Source organism: Oncorhynchus masou, unplaced genomic scaffold (genome assembly GCF_036934945.1).
Source record: "Oncorhynchus masou masou isolate Uvic2021 unplaced genomic scaffold, UVic_Omas_1.1 unplaced_scaffold_1655, whole genome shotgun sequence".
Classification (NCBI taxonomy): domain Eukaryota; kingdom Metazoa; phylum Chordata; class Actinopteri; order Salmoniformes; family Salmonidae; genus Oncorhynchus; species Oncorhynchus masou.
The window spans coordinates 18,836-40,129 of NW_027006670.1; the positions used below are offsets into that span (position 1 = coordinate 18,836).

The 21,294-nt window shown below is 51.3% G+C and overlaps 1 protein-coding gene across 1 annotated transcript in view; it reads left to right on the forward strand.

The window, feature by feature from the left end:
• LOC135531810 (structural maintenance of chromosomes protein 2-like) overlaps nt 1-21,294 on the forward strand; it is a gene marked incomplete at its 5' end in the record, with an annotated part of 63,257 nt that overhangs the window by 18,775 nt on the left and 23,188 nt on the right. Inside the window, 4 exon segments of the mRNA XM_064959600.1 lie at nt 17,317-17,434; nt 19,422-19,560; nt 20,025-20,144; nt 20,701-20,905. Coding sequence (XP_064815672.1) covers nt 17,317-17,434; nt 19,422-19,560; nt 20,025-20,144; nt 20,701-20,905 — 582 coding nt within the window.

Consider the following 21,294-nt stretch of genomic DNA (forward strand, 5'->3'; position numbering starts at 1 on the left):
GAACTAGAGGCTGATATGGGGAAACTACAGTACCAAGGTAGAGGAGGAGGAGGGAGGCTGATATGGGGAAACTACAGTACCAAGGTAGAGGGAGGAACTAGAGGCTGATATGGGGAAACTACAGTACCAAGGTAGAGGAGGAGGAGGAACTAGAGGCTGATATGGGGAAACTACAGTACCAAGGGAGGAGGAGGAGGAGGAACTAGAGGCTGATATGGGGAAACTACAGTACCAAGGTAGAGGAGGAGGAACTAGAGGCTGATATGGGGAAACTACAGTACCAAGGTAGAGGAGGAGGAGGAACTAGAGGCTGATATGGGGAAACTACAGTACCAAGGTAGAGGAGGAGGAGGAACTAGAGGCTGATATGGGGAAACTACAGTACCAAGGTAGAGGAGGAGGAGGAGGGACTAGAGGCTGATATGGGGAAACTACAGTACCAAGGTAGAGGAGGAGGAGGAGGAACTAGAGGCTGATATGGGGAAACTACAGTACCAAGGTAGAGGAGGAGGAGGAACTAGAGGCTGATATGGGGAAACTACAGTACCAAGGTAGAGGGAGGAGGAACTAGAGGCTGATATGGGGAAACTACAGTACCAAGGTAGAGGAGGGAGGAGGAACTAGAGGCTGATATGGGGAAACTACAGTACCAAGGTAGAGGAGGAGGGGACTAGAGGCTGGAAACTACAGTACCAAGGTAGAGGAGGAGGAGGAAGGCTGATATGGGGAAACTACAGTACCAAGGTAGAGGAGGAGGAGGAACTAGAGGCTGATATGGGGGAAACTACAGTACCAAGGTAGAGGAGGAGGAGGAACTAGAGGCTGATATGGGGAAAACAGTACCAAGGTACTAGAGGCAAGGTACAGTACCAAGGAGGAGGAGGAGGAACTAGAGGCTGATATGGGGAAACTACAGTACCAAGGTAGAGGAGGAGGAGGAACTAGAGGCTGATATGGGGAAACTACAGTACCAAGGTAGAGGAGGAGGAGAGGGAGGAACTAGAGGCTGATATGGGGAAACTACAGTACCAAGGTAGAGGAGGAGGGAGGAGGAGGAGGAACTAGAGGCTGATATGGGGAAACTACAGTACCAAGGTAGAGGAGGAGGGATAGGAAACTACAGTACAAGGTAGAGGCTGATATGGGGAAACTACAGTACCAAGGTAGAGGAGGAGGAGGAACTAGAGGCTGATATGGGGAAACTACAGTACCAAGGTAGAGGAGGAGGAGGAGGGAGGAACTAGCGGCTGATATGGGGAAACTACAGTACCAAGGTAGAGGAGGAGGGAGGAACTAGAGGCTGATATGGGGAAACTACAGTACCAAGGTAGAGGAGGAGGAGGAACTAGAGGCTGATATGGGGAAACTACAGTACCAAGGTAGAGGAGGAGGAGGGACTAGAGGCTGATATGGGGAAACTACAGTACCAAGGTAGAGGAGGAGGAGGGAGGAACTAGAGGCTGATATGGGGAAACTACAGTACCAAGGTAGAGGAGGAGGAACTAGAGGCTGATATGGGGAAACTACAGTACCAAGGTAGAGGAGGAGGAGGAACTAGAGGCTGATATGGGGAAACTACAGTACCAAGGTAGAGGAGGAGGAGGAACTAGAGGCTGATATGGGGAAACTACAGTACCAAGGTAGAGGAGGAGGGACTAGAGGCTGATATGGGGAAACTACAGTACCAAGGTAGAGTAGGAGGAGGAGGAACTAGAGGCTGATATGGGGAAACTACAGTACCAAGGTAGAGGAGGAGGAGGGACTAGAGGCTGATATGGGGAAACTACAGTACCAAGGTAGAGGAGGAGGAGGAACTAGAGGCTGATATGGGGAAACTACAGTACCAAGGTAGAGGAGGAGGAGGAGGAGGAACTAGAGGTTGATATGGGGAAACTACAGTACCAAGGTAGAGGAGGAGGAGGAACTAGAGGCTGATATGGGGAAACTACAGTACCAAGGTAGAGGAGGAGGGGGAACTAGAGGCTGATATGGGGAAACTACAGTACCAAGGTAGAGGAGGAACTAGAGGCTGATATGGGGAAACTACAGTACCGAGGTAGAGGAGGAGGAGGGACTAGAGGCTGATATGGGGAAACTACAGTACCAAGGTAGAGGAGGAGGAGGGAGGAACTAGAGACTGATATGGGGAAACTACAGTACCAAGGTAGAGGAGGAGGGAGGAACTAGAGGCTGATATGGGGAAACTACAGTACCAAGGTAGAGGAGGAGGGAGGAACTAGAGGCTGATATGGGGAAACTACAGTACCAAGGTAGAGGAGGAGGAGGGAGGAACTAGAGGCCGATATGGGGAAACTACAGTACCAAGGTAGAGGAGGAGCTAGAGGCTGATATGGGGAAACTACAGTACCAAGGTAGAGGAGGAGGGACTAGAGGCTGATATGGGGAAACTACAGTACCAAGGTAGAGGAGGAGGAGGAGGAGGAACTAGAGGCTGATATGGGGAAACTACAGTACCAAGGTAGAGGAGGAGGAACTAGAGGCTGATATGGGGAAACTACAGTACCAAGGTAGAGGAGGAGGTAAAACCTTTCACGCTTTCACAACAATAGTTAAGGATTAAATGTTGAGCCTGGTGTTGACGTCAGATGTGTTTATTAGATGGGAAGGAGGAGGAGGAGGGAGGCTGGTGTTTATTAGAGGAGGAGGAGGAGGGAGGCTGGTGTTTATTAGATGGGGGGAGGAGGAGGAGGGAGGCTGGTGTTTATTAGATGGGAAGGAGGGGGAGGGAGGCTGGTGTTTATTAGATGGGAAGGAGGAGGAGGGAGGCTGGTGTTTATTAGATGGGGAGGAGGAGGAGGAGGAGGAGGGAGGCTGGTGTTTATTAGATGGGAGGGAGGCTGGTGTTTATTAGATGGGAAGGAGGAGGAGGGAGGCTGGTGTTTATTAGATGGGGAGGAGGAGGAGGGAGGCTGGTGTTTATTAGATGGGAAGGAGGAGGAGGAGGGAGGCTGGTGTTTATTAGATGGGAAGGAGGAGGAGGAGGGAGGCTGGTGTTTATTAGATGGGAAGGAGGAGGAGGGAGGCCGGTGTTTATTAGATGGGAAGGAGGAGGAGGAGGGAGGCTGGTGTTTATTAGATGGGAAGGAGGAGGAGGGAGGCTGGTGTTTATTAGATGGGAAGGAGGAGGAGGGGGAGGCTGGTGTTTATTAGATGGGAAGGAGGAGGAGGAGGGAGGCTGGTGTTTATTAGATGGGAAGGAGGAGGAGGAGGGAGGCTGGTGTTTATTAGATGGGAAGGAGGAGGAGGAGGCTGGTGTTTATTAGATGGGAAGGAGGAGGAGGAGGGAGGCTGGTGTTTATTAGATGGGAAGGAGGAGGAGGAGGGAGGCTGGTGTTTATTAGATGGGAAGGAGGAGGAGGAGGAACTAGAGGCTGATATGGGGAAACTACAGTACCAAGGTAGAGGAGGAGGAACTAGAGGCTGATATGGGGAAACTACAGTACCAAGGTAGAGGAGGAGTAACTAGAGGCTGATATGGGGAAACTACAGCACCAAGGTAGAGGAGGAGGAGGGACTAGAGGCTGATATGGGGAAACTACAGTACCAAGGTAGAGGAGGAGGAGGGAGGAACTAGAGGCTGATATGGGGAAACTACAGTACCAAGGTAGAGGAGGAGGAGGAACTAGAGGCTGATATGGGGAAACTACAGTACCAAGGTAGAGGAGGAGGGAGAAACTAGAGGCTGATATGGGGAAACTACAGTACCAAGGTAGAGGAGGAGGGAGAAACTAGAGGCTGATATGGGGAAACTACAGTACCAAGGTAGAGAGGAGGAGGAACTAGAGGCTGATATGGGGAAACTACAGTACCAAGGTAGAGGAGGAGGGAGAAACTAGAGGCTGATATGGGGAAACTACAGTACCAAGGTAGAGGAGGAGGGAGAAACTAGAGGCTGATATGGGGAAACTACAGTACCAAGGTAGAGGAGGAACTAGAGGCTGATATGGGGAAACTACAGTACCAAGGTAGAGGAGGAGGAGGAGGAACTAGAGGCTGATATGGGGAAACTACAGTACCAAGGTAGAGGAGGAGGGAGGAACTAGAGGCTGATATGGGGAAACTACAGTACCAAGGTAGAGGAGGAACTAGAGGCTGATATGGGGAAACTACAGTACCAAGGTAGAGGAGGAGGAGGAGGAGGGACTAGAGGCTGATATGGGGAAACTACAGTACCGAGGTAGAGGAGGAGGGAGGAACTAGAGGCTGATATGGGGAAACTACAGTACCAAGGTAGAGGAGGAGGAGGGACTAGAGGCTGATATGGGGAAACTACAGTACCAAGGTAGAGGAGGAGGAGGGACTAGAGGCTGATATGGGGAAACTACAGTACCAAGGTAGAGGAGGAGGAGGAACTAGAGGCTGATATGGGGAAACTACAGTACCAAGGTAGAGGAGGAGGGAGGAACTAGAGGCTGATATGGGGAAACTACAGTACCAAGGTAGAGGAGGAGGAGGGAGGAACTAGAGGCCGATATGGGGAAACTACAGTACCAAGGTAGAGGAGGAGCTAGAGGCTGATATGGGGAAACTACAGTACCAAGGTAGAGGAGGAGGGACTAGAGGCTGATATGGGGAAACTACAGTACCAAGGTAGAGGAGGAGGAGGAGGGAGGAACTAGAGGCTGATATGGGGAAACTACAGTACCAAGGTAGAGGAGGAGGAACTAGAGGCTGATATGGGGAAACTACAGTACCAAGGTAGAGGAGGAGGTAAAACCTTTCACGCTTTCACAACAATAGTTAAGGATTAAATGTTGAGCCTGGTGTTGACGTCAGATGTGTTTATTAGATGGGAAGGAGGAGGAGGAGGGGAGGCTGGTGTTTATTAGAGGAGGAGGAGGAGGGAGGCTGGTGTTTATTAGATGGGGAGGAGGAGGAGGGAGGCTGGTGTTTATTAGATGGGAAGGAGGGGAGGGAGGCTGGTGTTTATTAGATGGGAAGGAGGAGGAGGGAGGCTGGTGTTTATTAGATGGGGAGGAGGAGGAGGAGGAGGAGGGAGGCTGGTGTTTATTAGATGGGAGGGAGGCTGGTGTTTATTAGATGGGAAGGAGGAGGAGGGAGGCTGGTGTTTATTAGATGGGGGGAGGAGGAGGAGGGAGGCTGGTGTTTATTAGATGGGAAGGAGGAGGAGGAGGGAGGCTGGTGTTTATTAGATGGGAAGGAGGAGGAGGAGGGAGGCTGGTGTTTATTAGATGGGAAGGAGGAGGAGGAGGGAGGCTGGTGTTTATTAGATGGGAAGGAGGAGGAGGGGAGGCTGGTGTTTATTAGATGGGAAGGAGGAGGAGGAGGGAGGCTGGTGTTTATTAGATGGGAAGGAGGAGGAGGAGGGAGGCTGGTGTTTATTAGATGGGAAGGAGGAGGAGGAGGCCGGTGTTTATTAGATGGGAAGGAGGAGGAGGAGGGAGGCTGGTGTTTATTAGATGGGAGGAGGAGGAGGAGGGAGGCTGGTGTTTATTAGATGGGAAGGAGGAGGAGGAGGGAGGCTGGTGTTTATTAGATGGGAAGGAGGAGGAGGAGGAACTAGAGGCTGATATGGGGAAACTACAGTACCAAGGTAGAGGAGGAGGAACTAGAGGCTGATATGGGGAAACTACAGTACCAAGGTAGAGGAGGAGTAACTAGAGGCTGATATGGGGAAACTACAGCACCAAGGTAGAGGAGGAGGAGGGACTAGAGGCTGATATGGGGAAACTACAGTACCAAGGTAGAGGAGGAGGAGGGAGGAACTAGAGGCTGATATGGGGAAACTACAGTACCAAGGTAGAGGAGGAGGAGGAACTAGAGGCTGATATGGGGAAACTACAGTACCAAGGTAGAGGAGGAGGGAGAAACTAGAGGCTGATATGGGGAAACTACAGTACCAAGGTAGAGGAGGAGGGAGAAACTAGAGGCTGATATGGGGAAACTACAGTACCAAGGTAGAGGAGGAGGAGGAACTAGAGGCTGATATGGGGAAACTACAGTACCAAGGTAGAGGAGGAGGGAGAAACTAGAGGCTGATATGGGGAAACTACAGTACCAAGGTAGAGGAGGAGGGAGAAACTAGAGGCTGATATGGGGAAACTACAGTACCAAGGTAGAGGAGGAACTAGAGGCTGATATGGGGAAACTACAGTACCAAGGTAGAGGAGGAGGAGGAGGAACTAGAGGCTGATATGGGGAAACTACAGTACCAAGGTAGAGGAGGAGGGAGGAACTAGAGGCTGATATGGGGAAACTACAGTACCAAGGTAGAGGAGAGGAGGAACTAGAGGCTGATATGGGGAAACTACAGTACCAAGGTAGAGGAGGAGGAGGAACTAGAGGCTGATATGGGGAAACTACAGTACCAAGGTAGAGGAGGTGGAGGAGGAGGGACTAGAGGCTGATATGGGGAAACTACAGTACCGAGGTAGAGGAGGAGGGAGGAACTAGAGGCTGATATGGGGAAACTACAGTACCAAGGTAGAGGAGGAGGAGGGACTAGAGGCTGATATGGGGAAACTACAGTACCAAGGTAGAGGAGGAGGAGGGACTAGAGGCTGATATGGGGAAACTACAGTACCAAGGTAGAGGAGGAGGAGGAACTAGAGGCTGATATGGGGAAACTACAGTACCAAGGTAGAGGAGGAGGAGGAACTAGAGGCTGATATGGGGAAACTACAGTACCAAGGTAGAGGAGGAGGAGGGAGGAACTAGAGGCCGATATGGGGAAACTACAGTACCAAGGTAGAGGAGGAGCTAGAGGCTGATATGGGGAAACTACAGTACCAAGGTAGAGGAGGAGGGACTAGAGGCTGATATGGGGAAACTACAGTACCAAGGTAGAGGAGGAGGAGGAGGGAGGAACTAGAGGCTGATATGGGGAAACTACAGTACCAAGGTAGAGGAGGAGGAACTAGAGGCTGATATGGGGAAACTACAGTACCAAGGTAGAGGAGGAGGTAAAACCTTTCACGCTTTCACAACAATAGTTAAGGATTAAATGTTGAGCCTGGTGTTGACGTCAGATGTGTTTATTAGATGGGAAGGAGGAGGAGGAGGGAGGCTGGTGTTTATTAGAGGAGGAGGAGGAGGGAGGCTGGTGTTTATTAGATGGGGAGGAGGAGGAGGGAGGCTGGTGTTTATTAGATGGGAAGGAGGGGGAGGGAGGCTGGTGTTTATTAGATGGGAAGGAGGAGGAGGGAGGCTGGTGTTTATTAGATGGGGAGGAGGAGGAGGAGGAGGAGGGAGGCTGGTGTTTATTAGATGGGAGGGAGGCTGGTGTTTATTAGATGGGAAGGAGGAGGAGGGAGGCTGGTGTTTATTAGATGGGGAGGAGGAGGAGGGAGGCTGGTGTTTATTAGATGGGAAGGAGGAGGAGGGAGGCTGGTGTTTATTAGATGGGAAGGAGGAGGAGGAGGGAGGCTGGTGTTTATTAGATGGGAAGGAGGAGGAGGAGGGAGGCTGGTGTTTATTAGATGGGAAGGAGGAGGAGGGAGGCCGGTGTTTATTAGATGGGAAGGAGGAGGAGGAGGGAGGCTGGTGTTTATTAGATGGGAAGGAGGAGGAGGAGGGAGGCTGGTGTTTATTAGATGGGAAGGAGGAGGAGGGGGGAGGCTGGTGTTTATTAGATGGGAAGGAGGAGGAGGAGGGAGGCTGGTGTTTATTAGATGGGAAGGAGGAGGAGGAGGAGGCTGGTGTTTATTAGATGGGAAGGAGGTGGAGGGAGGCTGGTGTTTATTAGATGGGAAGGAGGAGGAGGAGGGAGGCTGGTGTTTATTAGATGGGAAGGAGGAGGAGGAGGAGGCTGGTGTTTATTAGATGGGAAGGAGGAGGAGGAGGAACTAGAGGCTGATATGGGGAAACTACAGTACCAAGGTAGAGGAGGAGGAACTAGAGGCTGATATGGGGAAACTACAGTACCAAGGTAGAGGAGGAGTAACTAGAGGCTGATATGGGGAAACTACAGCACCAAGGTAGAGGAGGAGGAGGGACTAGAGGCTGATATGGGGAAACTACAGTACCAAGGTAGAGGAGGAGGAGGGAGGAACTAGAGGCTGATATGGGGAAACTACAGTACCAAGGTAGAGGAGGAGGAGGAACTAGAGGCTGATATGGGGAAACTACAGTACCAAGGTAGAGGAGGAGGGAGAAACTAGAGGCTGATATGGGGAAACTACAGTACCAAGGTAGAGGAGGAGGGAGAAACTAGAGGCTGATATGGGGAAACTACAGTACCAAGGTAGAGGAGGAGGAGGAACTAGAGGCTGATATGGGGAAACTACAGTACCAAGGTAGAGGAGGAGGAGAAACTAGAGGCTGATATGGGGAAACTACAGTACCAAGGTAGAGGAGGAGGGAGAAACTAGAGGCTGATATGGGGAAACTACAGTACCAAGGTAGAGGAGGAACTAGAGGCTGATATGGGGAAACTACAGTACCAAGGTAGAGGAGGAGGAGGAGGAACTAGAGGCTGATATGGGGAAACTACAGTACCAAGGTAGAGGAGGAGGGAGGAACTAGAGGCTGATATGGGGAAACTACAGTACCAAGGTAGAGGAGGAACTAGAGGCTGATATGGGGAAACTACAGTACCAAGGTAGAGGAGGAGGAGGAGGAACTAGAGGCTGATATGGGGAAACTACAGTACCAAGGTAGAGGAGGTGGAGGAGGAGGGACTAGAGGCTGATATGGGGAAACTACAGTACCGAGGTAGAGGAGGAGGGAGGAACTAGAGGCTGATATGGGGAAACTACAGTACCAAGGTAGAGGAGGAGGAGGGACTAGAGGCTGATATGGGGAAACTACAGTACCAAGGTAGAGGAGGAGGAGGAGGAGGAACTAGAGGCTGATATGGGGAAACTACAGTACCAAGGTAGAGGAGGAGGAGGAACTAGAGGCTGATATGGGGAAACTACAGTACCAAGGTAGAGGAGGAGGAGGGACTAGAGGCTGATATGGGGAAACTACAGTACCAAGGTAGAGGAGGAGGAGGAACTAGAGGCTGATATGGGGAAACTACAGTACCAAGGTAGAGGAGGAGGAACTAGAGGCTGATATGGGGAAACTACAGTACCAAGGTAGAGGAGGAGGAGGAACTAGAGGCTGATATGGGGAAACTACAGTACCAAGGTAGAGGAGGAGGGAGGAACTAGAGGCTGATATGGGGAAACTACAGTACCAAGGTAGAGGAGGAGGAGGAACTAGAGGCTGATATGGGGAAACTACAGTACCAAGGTAGAGGAGGAGGAGGAACTAGAGGCTGATATGGGGAAACTACAGTACCAATGTAGAGGAGGAGGAGGAACTAGAGGCTGATATGGGGAAACTACAGTACCAAGGTAGAGGGAGGAGGAGAGGAGGAACTAGAGGCTGATATGGGGAACTACAGTACCAAGGTAGAGAGGAGGAGGAACTAGAGGCTGATATGGGGAAACTACAGTACCAAGGTAGGAGGAGGAGGAGGAGGAACTAGAGGCTGATATGGGGAAACTACAGTACCAATGTAGAGGAGGAGGAGGAACTAGAGGCTGATATGGGGAAACTACAGTACCAAGGTAGAGGAGGAGGGAGGAACTAGAGGCTGATATGGGGAAACTACAGTACCAAGGTAGAGGAGGGAGGAGGAACTAGAGGCTGATATGGGGAAACTACAGTACCAAGGTAGAGGAGGGGGAGGAACTAGAGGCTGATATGGGGAAACTACAGTACCAAGGTAGAGGAGGAGGAGGAGGGAGGAACTAGAGGCTGATATGGGGAAACTACAGTACCAAGGTAGAGGAGGAGGAGGAACTAGAGGCTGATATGGGGAAACTACAGTACCAAGGTAGAGGAGGAGGAGGAACTAGAGGCTGATATGGGGAAACTACAGTACCAAGGTAGAGGAGGAGGAGGAGGAACTAGAGGCTGATATGGGGAAACTACAGTACCAAGGTAGAGGAGGAGGAGGAACTAGAGGCTGATATGGGGAAACTACAGTACCAAGGTAGAGGAGGAGGAACTAGAGGCTGATATGGGGAAACTACAGTACCAAGGTAGAGGAGGAGGAGGAGGAACTAGAGGCTGATATGGGGAAACTACAGTACCAAGGTAGAGGAGGAGGAGGAGGAACTAGAGGCTGATATGGGGAAACTACAGTACCAAGGTAGAGGAGGAGGAGGAGGAACTAGAGGCTGATATGGGGAAACTACAGTACCAAGGTAGAGGAGGAGGAGGAACTAGAGGCTGATATGGGGAAACTACAGTACCAAGGTAGGAGGAGGAGGAGGGACTAGAGGCTGATATGGGGAAACTACAGTACCAAGGTAGAGAGGAGGAGGAGGAGGAACTAGAGGCTGATATGGGGAAACTACAGTACCAAGGTAGAGGAGGAGGGAGGAACTAGAGGCTGATATGGGGAAACTACAGTACCAAGGTAGAGGAGGAGGAGGAACTAGAGGCTGATATGGGGAAACTACAGTACCAAGGTAGAGGAGGAGGAGGGAGGAACTAGAGGCTGATATGGGGAAACTACAGTACCAAGGTAGAGGAGGAGGAGGAACTAGAGGCTGATATGGGGAAACTACAGTACCAAGGTAGAGGAGGAGGAGGAACTAGAGGCTGATATGGGGAAACTACAGTACCAAGGTAGAGGAGGAGGAGGAACTAGAGGCTGATATGGGGAAACTACAGTACCAAGGTAGAGGAGGAGGAGGGAGGAACTAGAGGCTGATATGGGGAAACTACAGTACCAAGGTAGAGGAGGAGGAGGGAGGAACTAGAGGCTGATATGGGGAAACTACAGTACCAAGGTAGAGGAGGAGGAACTAGAGGCTGATATGGGGAAACTACAGTACCAAGGTAGAGGAGGAGGAACTAGAGGCTGATATGGGGAAACTACAGTACCAAGGTAGAGGAGGAGGAGGAGGGACTAGAGGCTGATATGGGGAAACTACAGTACCAAGGTAGAGGAGGAGGAGGGAGGAACTAGAGGCTGATATGGGGAAACTACAGTACCAAGGTAGAGGAGGAGGAGGAACTAGAGGCTGATATGGGGAAACTACAGTACCAAGGTAGAGGAGGAGGAGGAACTAGAGGCTGATATGGGGAAACTATAGTACCAAGGTAGAGGAGGAGGAGGAACTAGAGGCTGATATGGGGAAACTACAGTTCCAAGGAGGAGGAGGGACTAGAGGCTGATATGGGGAAACTATAGTACCAAGGTAGAGGAGGAGGAGGAGGTAAAACCTCCTACACGCTTTCACAACAATAGTTAAGGATTAAATGTTGAGCCTGGTGTTGACCTCTGATGTGTTTATTAGATGGGAAGGAGGAGGAGGAGGGAGGCTGGTGTTTATTAGATGGGAAGGAGGAGGAGGGACGGAGGCTGGTGTTTATTAGATGGGAAGGAGGAGGAGGAGGGAGGCTGGTGTTTATTAGATAAGGAGGAGGAGGAGGGAGGCTGGTGTTTATTAGATGGGGAGGAGGAGGAGGAGGGAGGCTGGTGTTTATTAGATGGGAAGGAGGAGGAGGGGAGGCTGGTGTTTATTAGATGGGAAGGAGGAGGAGGAGGGAGGCTGGTGTTTATTAGATGGGAAGGAGGAGGAGGGAGGCTGGTGTTTATTAGATGGGAAGGAGGAGGAGGAGGGAGGCTGGTGTTTATTAGATGGGAAGGAGGAGGAGGAGGAGGCTGGTGTTTATTAGATGGGAAGGAGGAGGAGGAGGGAGGCTGGTGTTTATTAGATGGGAAGGAGGAGGAGGAGGGAGGCTGGTGTTTATTAGATGGGAAGGAGGAGGAGGGAGGCTGGTGTTTATTAGATGGGAAGGAGGAGGAGGAGGGAGGCTGGTGTTTATTAGATGGGAAGGAGGAGGAGGAGGGAGGCTGGTGTTTATTAGATGGGAAGGGAGGAGGAGGAGGAACTCGAGGCTGATATGGGGAAACTACAGTACCAAGGTAGAGGAGGAGGAGGAGGAACTAGAGGCTGATATGGGGAAACTACAGTACCAAGGTAGAGGAGGAGTAACTAGAGGCTGATATGGGGAAACTACAGCACCAAGGTAGAGGAGGAGGAGGGACTAGAGGCTGATATGGGGAAACTACAGTACCAAGGTAGAGGAGGAGGGAGAAACTAGAGGCTGATATGGGGAAACTACAGTACCAAGGTAGAGGAGGAGGGAGAAACTAGAGGCTGATATGGGGAAACTACAGTACCAAGGTAGAGGAGGAGGAGGAACTAGAGGCTGATATGGGGAAACTACAGTACCAAGGTAGAGGAGGAGGGAGAAACTAGAGGCTGATATGGGGAAACTACAGTACCAAGGTAGAGGAGGAGGGAGAAACTAGAGGCTGATATGGGGAAACTACAGTACCAAGGTAGAGGAGGAACTAGAGGCTGATATGGGGAAACTACAGTACCAAGGTAGAGGAGGAGGAGGAGGAACTAGAGGCTGATATGGGGAAACTACAGTACCAAGGTAGAGGAGGAGGGAGGAACTAGAGGCTGATATGGGGAAACTACAGTACCAAGGTAGAGGAGAGGAGGAACTAGAGGCTGATATGGGGAAACTACAGTACCAAGGTAGAGGAGGAGGAGGAGGAACTAGAGGCTGATATGGGGAAACTACAGTACCAAGGTAGAGGAGGAGGAGGAGAGGAACTAGAGGCTGATATGGGGAAACTACAGTACCAAGGTAGAGGAGGAGGAGGAACTAGAGGCTGATATGGGGAAACTACAGTACCAAGGTAGAGGAGGAGGAGGGACTAGAGGCTGATATGGGGAAACTACAGTACCAAGGTAGAGGAGGAGGAGGAGGAGGAACTAGAGGCTGATATGGGGAAACTACAGTACCAAGGTAGAGGAGGAGGAGGAACTAGAGGCTGATATGGGGAAACTACAGTACCAAGGTAGAGGAGGAGGAGGGACTAGAGGCTGATATGGGGAAACTACAGTACCAAGGTAGAGGAGGAGGAGGAACTAGAGGCTGATATGGGGAAACTACAGTACCAAGGTAGAGGAGGAGGAACTAGAGGCTGATATGGGGAAACTACAGTACCAAGGTAGAGGAGGAGGAGGAACTAGAGGCTGATATGGGGAAACTACAGTACCAAGGTAGAGGAGGAGGAGGAACTAGAGGCTGATATGGGGAAACTACAGTACCAAGGTAGAGGAGGAGGAGGAACTAGAGGCTGATATGGGGAAACTACAGTACCAAGGTAGAGGAGGAGGAGGAACTAGAGGCTGATATGGGGAAACTACAGTACCAATGTAGAGGAGGAGGAGGAACTAGAGGCTGATATGGGGAAACTACAGTACCAAGGTAGAGGAGGAGGGAGGAACTAGAGGCTGATATGGGGAACTACAGTACCAAGGTAGAGGAGGAGGAACTAGAGGCTGATATGGGGAAACTACAGTACCAAGGTAGAGGAGGAGGAACTAGAGGCTGATATGGGGAAACTACAGTACCAATGTAGAGGAGGAGGAGGAACTAGAGGCTGATATGGGGAAACTACAGTACCAAGGTAGAGGAGGAGGAGGAGGAACTAGAGGCTGATATGGGGAAACTACAGTACCAAGGTAGAGGAGGGAGGAGGAACTAGAGGCTGATATGGGGAAACTACAGTACCAAGGTAGAGGAGGGGGAGGAACTAGAGGCTGATATGGGGAAACTACAGTACCAAGGTAGAGGAGGAGGAGGAGGGAGGAACTAGAGGCTGATATGGGGAAACTACAGTACCAAGGTAGAGGAGGGAGGAGGAACTAGAGGCTGATATGGGGAAACTACAGTACCAAGGTAGAGGAGGAGGAGGAGGAACTAGAGGCTGATATGGGGAAACTACAGTACCAAGGTAGAGGAGAGGAGGAGGAGGAGGAACTAGAGGCTGATATGGGGAAACTACAGTACCAAGGTAGAGGAGGAGGAGGAACTAGAGGCTGATATGGGGAAACTACAGTACCAAGGTAGAGGAGAGGAGGAGGAGGAACTAGAGGCTGATATGGGGAAACTACAGTACCAAGGTAGAGGAGGAGGAGGAGGAACTAGAGGCTAGAGGCTGATATGGGGAAACTACAGTACCAAGGTAGAGGAGGAGGAGGAGGAACTAGAGGCTGATATGGGGAAACTACAGTACCAAGGTAGAGGAGGAGGAGGGAGGAACTAGAGGCTGATATGGGGAAACTACAGTACCAAGGTAGAGGAGGAGGAACTAGAGGCTGATATGGGGAAACTACAGTACCAAGGTAGAGGAGGAGGAGGAGGGACTAGAGGCTGATATGGGGAAACTACAGTACCAAGGTAGAGGAGGAGGAGGGAGGAACTAGAGGCTGATATGGGGAAACTACAGTACCAAGGTAGAGGAGGAGGAGGAGGAACTAGAGGCTGATATGGGGAAACTACAGTACCAAGGTAGAGGAGGAGGAGGAACTAGAGGCTGATATGGGGAAACTACAGTACCAAGGTAGAGGAGGAGGAGGGAGGAACTAGAGGCTGATATGGGGAAACTACAGTACCAAGGTAGAGGAGGAGGAGGAACTAGAGGCTGATATGGGGAAACTACAGTACCAAGGTAGAGGAGGAGGAGGAACTAGAGGCTGATATGGGGAAACTACAGTACCAAGGTAGAGGAGGAGGAGGAACTAGAGGCTGATATGGGGAAACTACAGTACCAAGGTAGAGGAGGAGGAGGGAGGAACTAGAGGCTGATATGGGGAAACTACAGTACCAAGGTAGAGGAGGAGGAGGGAGGAACTAGAGGCTGATATGGGGAAACTACAGTACCAAGGTAGAGAGGAGGAGGAGGAACTAGAGGCTGATATGGGGAAACTACAGTACCAAGGTAGAGGAGGAGGAACTAGAGGCTGATATGGGGAAACTACAGTACCAAGGTAGAGGAGGAGGAGGAGGGACTAGAGGCTGATATGGGGAAACTACAGTACCAAGGTAGAGGAGGAGGAGGGAGGAACTAGAGGCTGATATGGGGAAACTACAGTACCAAGGTAGAGGAGGAGGAGGAACTAGAGGCTGATATGGGGAAACTACAGTACCAAGGTAGAGGAGGAGGAGGAACTAGAGGCTGATATGGGGAAACTATAGTACCAAGGTAGAGGAGGAGGAGGAACTAGAGGCTGATATGGGGAAACTACAGTTCCAAGGAGGAGGAGGGACTAGAGGCTGATATGGGGAAACTATAGTACCAAGGTAGAGGAGGAGGAGGAGGTAAAACCTCCTACACGCTTTCACAACAATAGTTAAGGATTAAATGTTGAGCCTGGTGTTGACCTCTGATGTGTTTATTAGATGGGAAGGAGGAGGAGGAGGGAGGCTGGTGTTTATTAGATGGGAAGGAGGAGGAGGACGGAGGCTGGTGTTTATTAGATGGGAAGGAGGAGGAGGAGGGAGGCTGGTGTTTATTAGATAAGGAGGAGGAGGAGGGAGGCTGGTGTTTATTAGATGGGGAGGAGGAGGAGGAGGGAGGCTGGTGTTGACGTCTGTGTTGTTTATTAGATGGGAAGGAGGAGGAGGGAGGCTGGTGTTTATTAGATGGGAAGGAGGAGGAGGAGGGAGGCTGGTGTTTATCAGATGGGAAGGAGGAGGAGGAGGGAGGCTGGTGTTTATCAGATGGGAAGGAGGAGGAGGAGGGAGGCTGGTGTTTATTAGATAAGGAGGAGGAGGAGGGAGGCTGGTGTTTATTAGATGGGAAGGAGGAGGGAGGCTGGTGTTTATTAGATGGGAAGGAGGAGGAGGAGGAGGAGGGAGGCTGGTGTTTATTAGATGGGGAGGGGGAGGGAGGCTGGTGTTTATTAGATGGGAAGGAGGAGGAGGGAGGCTGGTGTTGATGTCTGTGTTGTTTATCAGATGGGAAGGAGGAGGAGGGAGGCTGGTGTTTATTAGATGGGAAGGAGGAGGAGGAGGGAGGCTGGTGTTTATTAGATGGGGAGGGGGAGGGAGGCTGGTGTTTATTAGATGGGAAGGAGGAGGAGGGAGGCTGGTGTTGATGTCTGTGTTGTTTATCAGATGGGAAGGAGGAGGAGGGAGGCTGGTGTTTATTAGATGGGAAGGAGGAGGAGGAGGGAGGCTGGTGTTTATTAGATGAGGAGGAGGAGGGAGGCTGGTGTTGACGTCTGTGTTGTTTATTAGATGGGAAGGAGGAGGAGGAGGGAGGCTGGTGTTGACGTCTGTGTTGTTTATTAGATGGGAAGGAGGAGGAGGAGGGAGGCTGGTGTTTATTAGAGGAGGAGGAGGAGGGAGGCTGGTGTTTATTAGATGGGGAGGAGGAGGAGGAGGAGGGAGGCTGGTGTTGACGTCTGTGTTGTTTATCAGATGGGAAGGAGGAGGAGGAGGAGGAGGGAGGCTGGTTTTGACGTCTGTGTTGTTTATCAGATGGGAAGGAGGAGGAGGAGGGATGCTGGTGTTTATTAGATGGGGAGGAGGAGGGAGGCTGGTGTTTATTAGATGAGGAGGAGGAGGGATGCTGGTGTTGACGTCTGTGTTGTTTATCAGATGGGAAGGAGGAGGAGGAGGGATGCTGGTGTTGACGTCTGTGTTGTTTATCAGATGGGAAGGAGGAGGAGGGATGCTGGTGTTTATTAGATGGGAAGGAGGAGGAGGAGGGAGGCTGGTGTTTATTAGATGGGAAGGAGGAGGAGGAGGGAGGCTGGTTTTGACGTCTGTGTTGTTTATCAGATGGGAAGGAGGAGGAGGGATGCTGGTGTTGACATCTGTGTTGTTTATCAGATGGGAAGGAGGAGGAGGAGGGAGGCTGGTGTTGACGTCTGTGTTGTTTATTAGATGGGAAGGAGGAGGAGGAGGGAGGCTGGTGTTGACGTCTGTGTTGTTTATCAGATGGGAAGGAGGAGGAGGAGGGAGGCTGGTGTTGACGTCTGTGTTGTTTATCAGATGGGAAGGAGGAGGAGGAGGGAGGCTGGTGTTGACGTCTGTGTTGTTTATCAGATGGGAAGGAGGAGGAGGGAGGCTGGTGTTGACGTCTGTGTTGTTTATCAGATGGGAAGGAGGAGGAGGAGGGAGGCTGGTGTTGACGTCTGTGTTGTTTATCAGATGGGAAGGAGGAGGAGGAGGGAGGCTGGTGGTGACGTCTCTGTTGTTTATCAGATGGGAAGGAGGAGGAGGAGGGAGGCTGGTGTTGACATCTGTGTTGTTTATCAGATGGGAAGGAGGAGGAGGAGGGAGGCTGGTGTTGACATCTGTGTTGTTTATCAGATGGGAAGGAGGAGGAGGAGGGAGGCTGGTGTTGACGTCTGTGTTGTTTATTAGATGGGAAGGAGGAGGAGGAGGGAGGCTGGTGTTTATTAGATGGGGAGGAGGAGGGAGGCTGGTGTTGACATCTGTGTTGTTTATCAGATGGGAAGGAGGAGGGTCTTCTGGACAGGAAGAGACAACTGAACCGTGAGGTCACCACCCTCAGAAATACCCACGAGAGTCTGATGTCCCGCTTCCCGAACCTTCGCTTCGACTACAGGTACGCCGTGTGTGGGGTCCCCCAGCTCAGAGGGACAACACCTCCGTGTGTTCCTCTCCTCTCCTGTGGCGTTCAACCTCAGCAAAGAGAACCTTCCCCTTGATAACTTGATTATTGATGTCACATTTACATGTGAGTCATTTAGCAGACTCTCTTATCCAGGGAGTCATTTAGCAGACTCTCTTATCCAGGGAGTCATTTAGCAGACTCTCTTATCCAGGGAGTCATTTAGCAGACTCTCTTATCCAGGGAGTCATTTAGCAGACTCTCTTATCCAGGGAGTCATTTAGCAGACTCTCTTATCCAGGGAGTCATTTAGCAGACTCTCTTATCCAGAGAGACTGACAGTAGGGAGTCATTTAGCAGACTCTTATCCAGAGAGACTGACAGTAGGGAGTCATTTAGCAGACTCTTATACAGAGAGACTGACAGTAGGGACTATCAGCAACTGACTGTCAGCAACATCAGTGCTAGTAGGGAAAGACGAGCCCAGGGATTTAATTTGTTTGTCTCTGTCTCCCTCATAGTGACCCAGAACGTGGCTGGGACCGTAGCAGAGTGAAGGGGCTCCTAGCTAACCCGATAACAGTCAGTGTCTCTGTCTCCCTCATAGTGACCCAGAACGTGGCTGGGACCGTAGCAGAGTGAAGGGGCTCCTAGCTAACCCGATAACAGTCAGTGTCTCTGTCTCCCTCATAGTGACCCAGAACGTGGCTGGGACCGTAGCAGAGTGAAGGGGCTCCTAGCTAACCCGATAACAGTCAGTGTCTCTGTCTCCCTCATAGTGACCCAGAACGTGGCTGGGACCGTAGCAGAGTGAAGGGGCTCCTAGCTAACCCGCTAACAGGCAGTGTCTCTGTCTCCCTCATAGTGACCCAGAACGTGGCTGGGACCGTAGCAGAGTGAAGGGGCTCCTAGCTAACCCGATAACAGTCAGTGTCTCTGTCTCCCTCATAGTGACCCAGAACGTGGCTGGGACCGTAGCAGAGTGAAGGGCTCCTAGCTAACCCGATAACAGTCAGTGTCTCTGTCTCCCTCATAGTGACCCAGAACGTGGCTGGGACCGTAGCAGAGTGAAGGGGCTCCTAGCTAACCCGATAACAGTCAGTGTCTCTGTCTCCCTCATAGTGACCCAGAACGTGTCTGGGACCGTAGCAGAGTGAAGGGGCTCCTAGCTAACCCGATAACAGTCAGTGTCTCTGTCTCCCTCATAGTGACCCAGAACGTGGCTGGGACCGTAGCAGAGTGAAGGGGCTCCTAGCTAACCCGATAACAGTCAGTGTCTCTGTCTCCCTCATAGTGACCCAGAACGTGGCTGGGACCGTAGCAGAGTGAAGGGGCTCCTAGCTAACCCGATAACAGTCAGTGTCTCTGTCTCCTCATAGTGACCCAGAACGTGGCTGGGACCGTAGCAGAGTGAAGGGGCTCCTAGCTAACCTGATAACAGTCAGTGTCTCTGTCTCCCTCATAGTGACCCGGAACGTGGCTGGGACCGTAGCAGAGTGAAGGGGCTCCTAGCTAACCCGATAACAGTCAGTGTCTCTGTCCCCCTCATAGTGACCCGGAACGTGGCTGGGACCGTAGCAGAGTGAAGGGGCTCCTAGCTAACCCGATAACAGTCAGTGTCTCTGTCTCCCTCATAGTGACCCAGAACGTGGCTGGGACCGTAGCAGAGTGAAGGGGCTCCTAGCTAACCCGATAACAGTCAGTGTCTCTGTCTCCCTCATAGTGACCCAGAACGTGGCTGGGACCGTAGCAGAGTGAAGGGGCTCCTAGCTAACCCGATAACAGTCAGTGTCTCTGTCTCCCTCATAGTGACCCGGAACGTGGCTGGGACCGTAGCAGAGTGAAGGGGCTCCTAGCTAACCCGATAACAGTCAGTGTCTCTGTCTCCCTCATAGTGACCCAGAACGTGGCTGGGACCGTAGCAGAGTGAAGGGGCTCCTAGCTAACCCGATAACAGTCAGTGTCTCTGTCTCCCTCATAGTGACCCGGAACGTGGCTGGGACCGTAGCAGAGTGAAGGGGCTCCTAGCTAACCTGATAACAGTGAGTGACGTGTGCTACTCTACTGGACTGGAGGTGGTGGCTGGAGGGAAACTCTACAATGTCGTGGTGGACACTGAGGTTAGTTCCACCTGTTCCTGACTTTATATCAAGGCGAACAGTGCCGTGCTTTCACTGGTAGAGAGGAAGTGTGTGTGTTTGCTACTGTCGTCATGACGATAGTTCTGTCCAGGAGCTGCTGTTTCTGTACTGGAATGTGAAAGGGGGAGGGGCTTGGCTCCCATAACACTGTCTCTCTCTCTCTCGCTGTCTCTCTCTCGCTGTCTCTCTCTCGCTCTCTCTCTCGCTCTCTCTCTCGCTGTCTCTCTCTCTCTCTCTCTCTCTCTCTCTCTCTCTCTCTCTCTCTCTCTCTCTCTCTCTCTCTCTCTCTCTCTCTCTCTCTCTCTGTCTCTCTCTGTCTCTCTCTGTCTCTCTCTCTCTCTCTCTCTGTCTCTCTCTCTGTCTCTCTCTCTCTCTCTCTCTCTCTCTGTCTCTGTCTCTGTCTCTCTCTGTCTCTCTGTCTCTGTCTCTCTGTCTCTCTCTAGGTGACAGGTAAGAAGTTGTTGGAGAAAGGAGAGCTGAAGCGTAGATACACCATTATCCCCCTCAACAAGATCTCTGCCAGGACACTGAATGACAGCGTGGTCAACGCAGCCAAGAGTCTGGTGAGATGCAACACTGTTAAGAGAATTTAAGTGCCCAGTGTTCATAAACCCAATGTGATTTGCTTCCTCAGCCCGATACTGAATCAGACAGAGGCCCGGCGGAGGAATGTTTATTTATGAGAGCTCTGCCTATCGTTTCCCGGGTACATTGGTCTCTATACCTCACGTTTCGTCGTAAATGTTCCCCCCTCCTCTCGGATACAATGGCAACATAGTTCACAAGTCTTCTCCCCTACTCACACGGTCTACCACCTGTTAAACAATCTACGACAAGCCCAGGGTTTTATGATTTTAATAAGTCATACAGTCACACAGTGACAGAGTAGTATTCTGTTAGTTATAGTTCTACGTTAAATGTATCATTTAGTCATTATTCATAAAAAAAATCGCATAAACACACTTGAGCACAAACAGACCTACACACACCGTACACCCTCACACATGCCGTCCCTCCCACACACACACTCCACATGATATCTGCCGGCCCTTCTCAATAACAACGTTGGTTGTTTACGAGCTTCTCTCTCTCTCTCATATATACACTCTCCATCGGTAGGTTGGGGAGCAGAATGTCCATACAGCTCTGTCTCTGGTTGGCTATGAGGTAGACCTGAGGAAGGCGATGGAGTACGTGTTTGGTTCTACGTTGGTGTGTGATACATTAGACCATGCCAAGCGAGTGGCCTTCGACAAGAGAGTCATGACCAAGACCGTTACTCTGGGAGGAGACGTCTTCGATCCTCAGGGGACGCTGAGCGGAGGTGAGACACACAGCTCTGATGAAGACCGTTTTCTTCTCTATGCGTGTTCTGTCTTCATCTCTACAATCGTCTCGTTCTGTTCTCAGTCTGTGTTTCTCTCTCCCTCTAGGAGTCAGTCTGTGTGTGTCTCTCCTTCCCTCCTCGGTAATGTGGTGGTTATTTTCCGTCTCCCTGTAGGAGCCCGTCTGTGTGTGTCTCTCCTTCCCTCCTCGGTAATGTGGTGGTTATTTTCCGTCTCCCTGTAGGAGCCAGTCTGTGTGTGTCTCTCTCCCTGTAGGAGCCGGTCTGTGTGTGTCTCTCTCCCTGTAGGAGCCAGTCTGTGTGTCTCTCTCCCTGTAGGAGCCGGTCTGTGTGTGTGTCTCTCCCTGTAGGAGCCGGTCTGTGTGTGT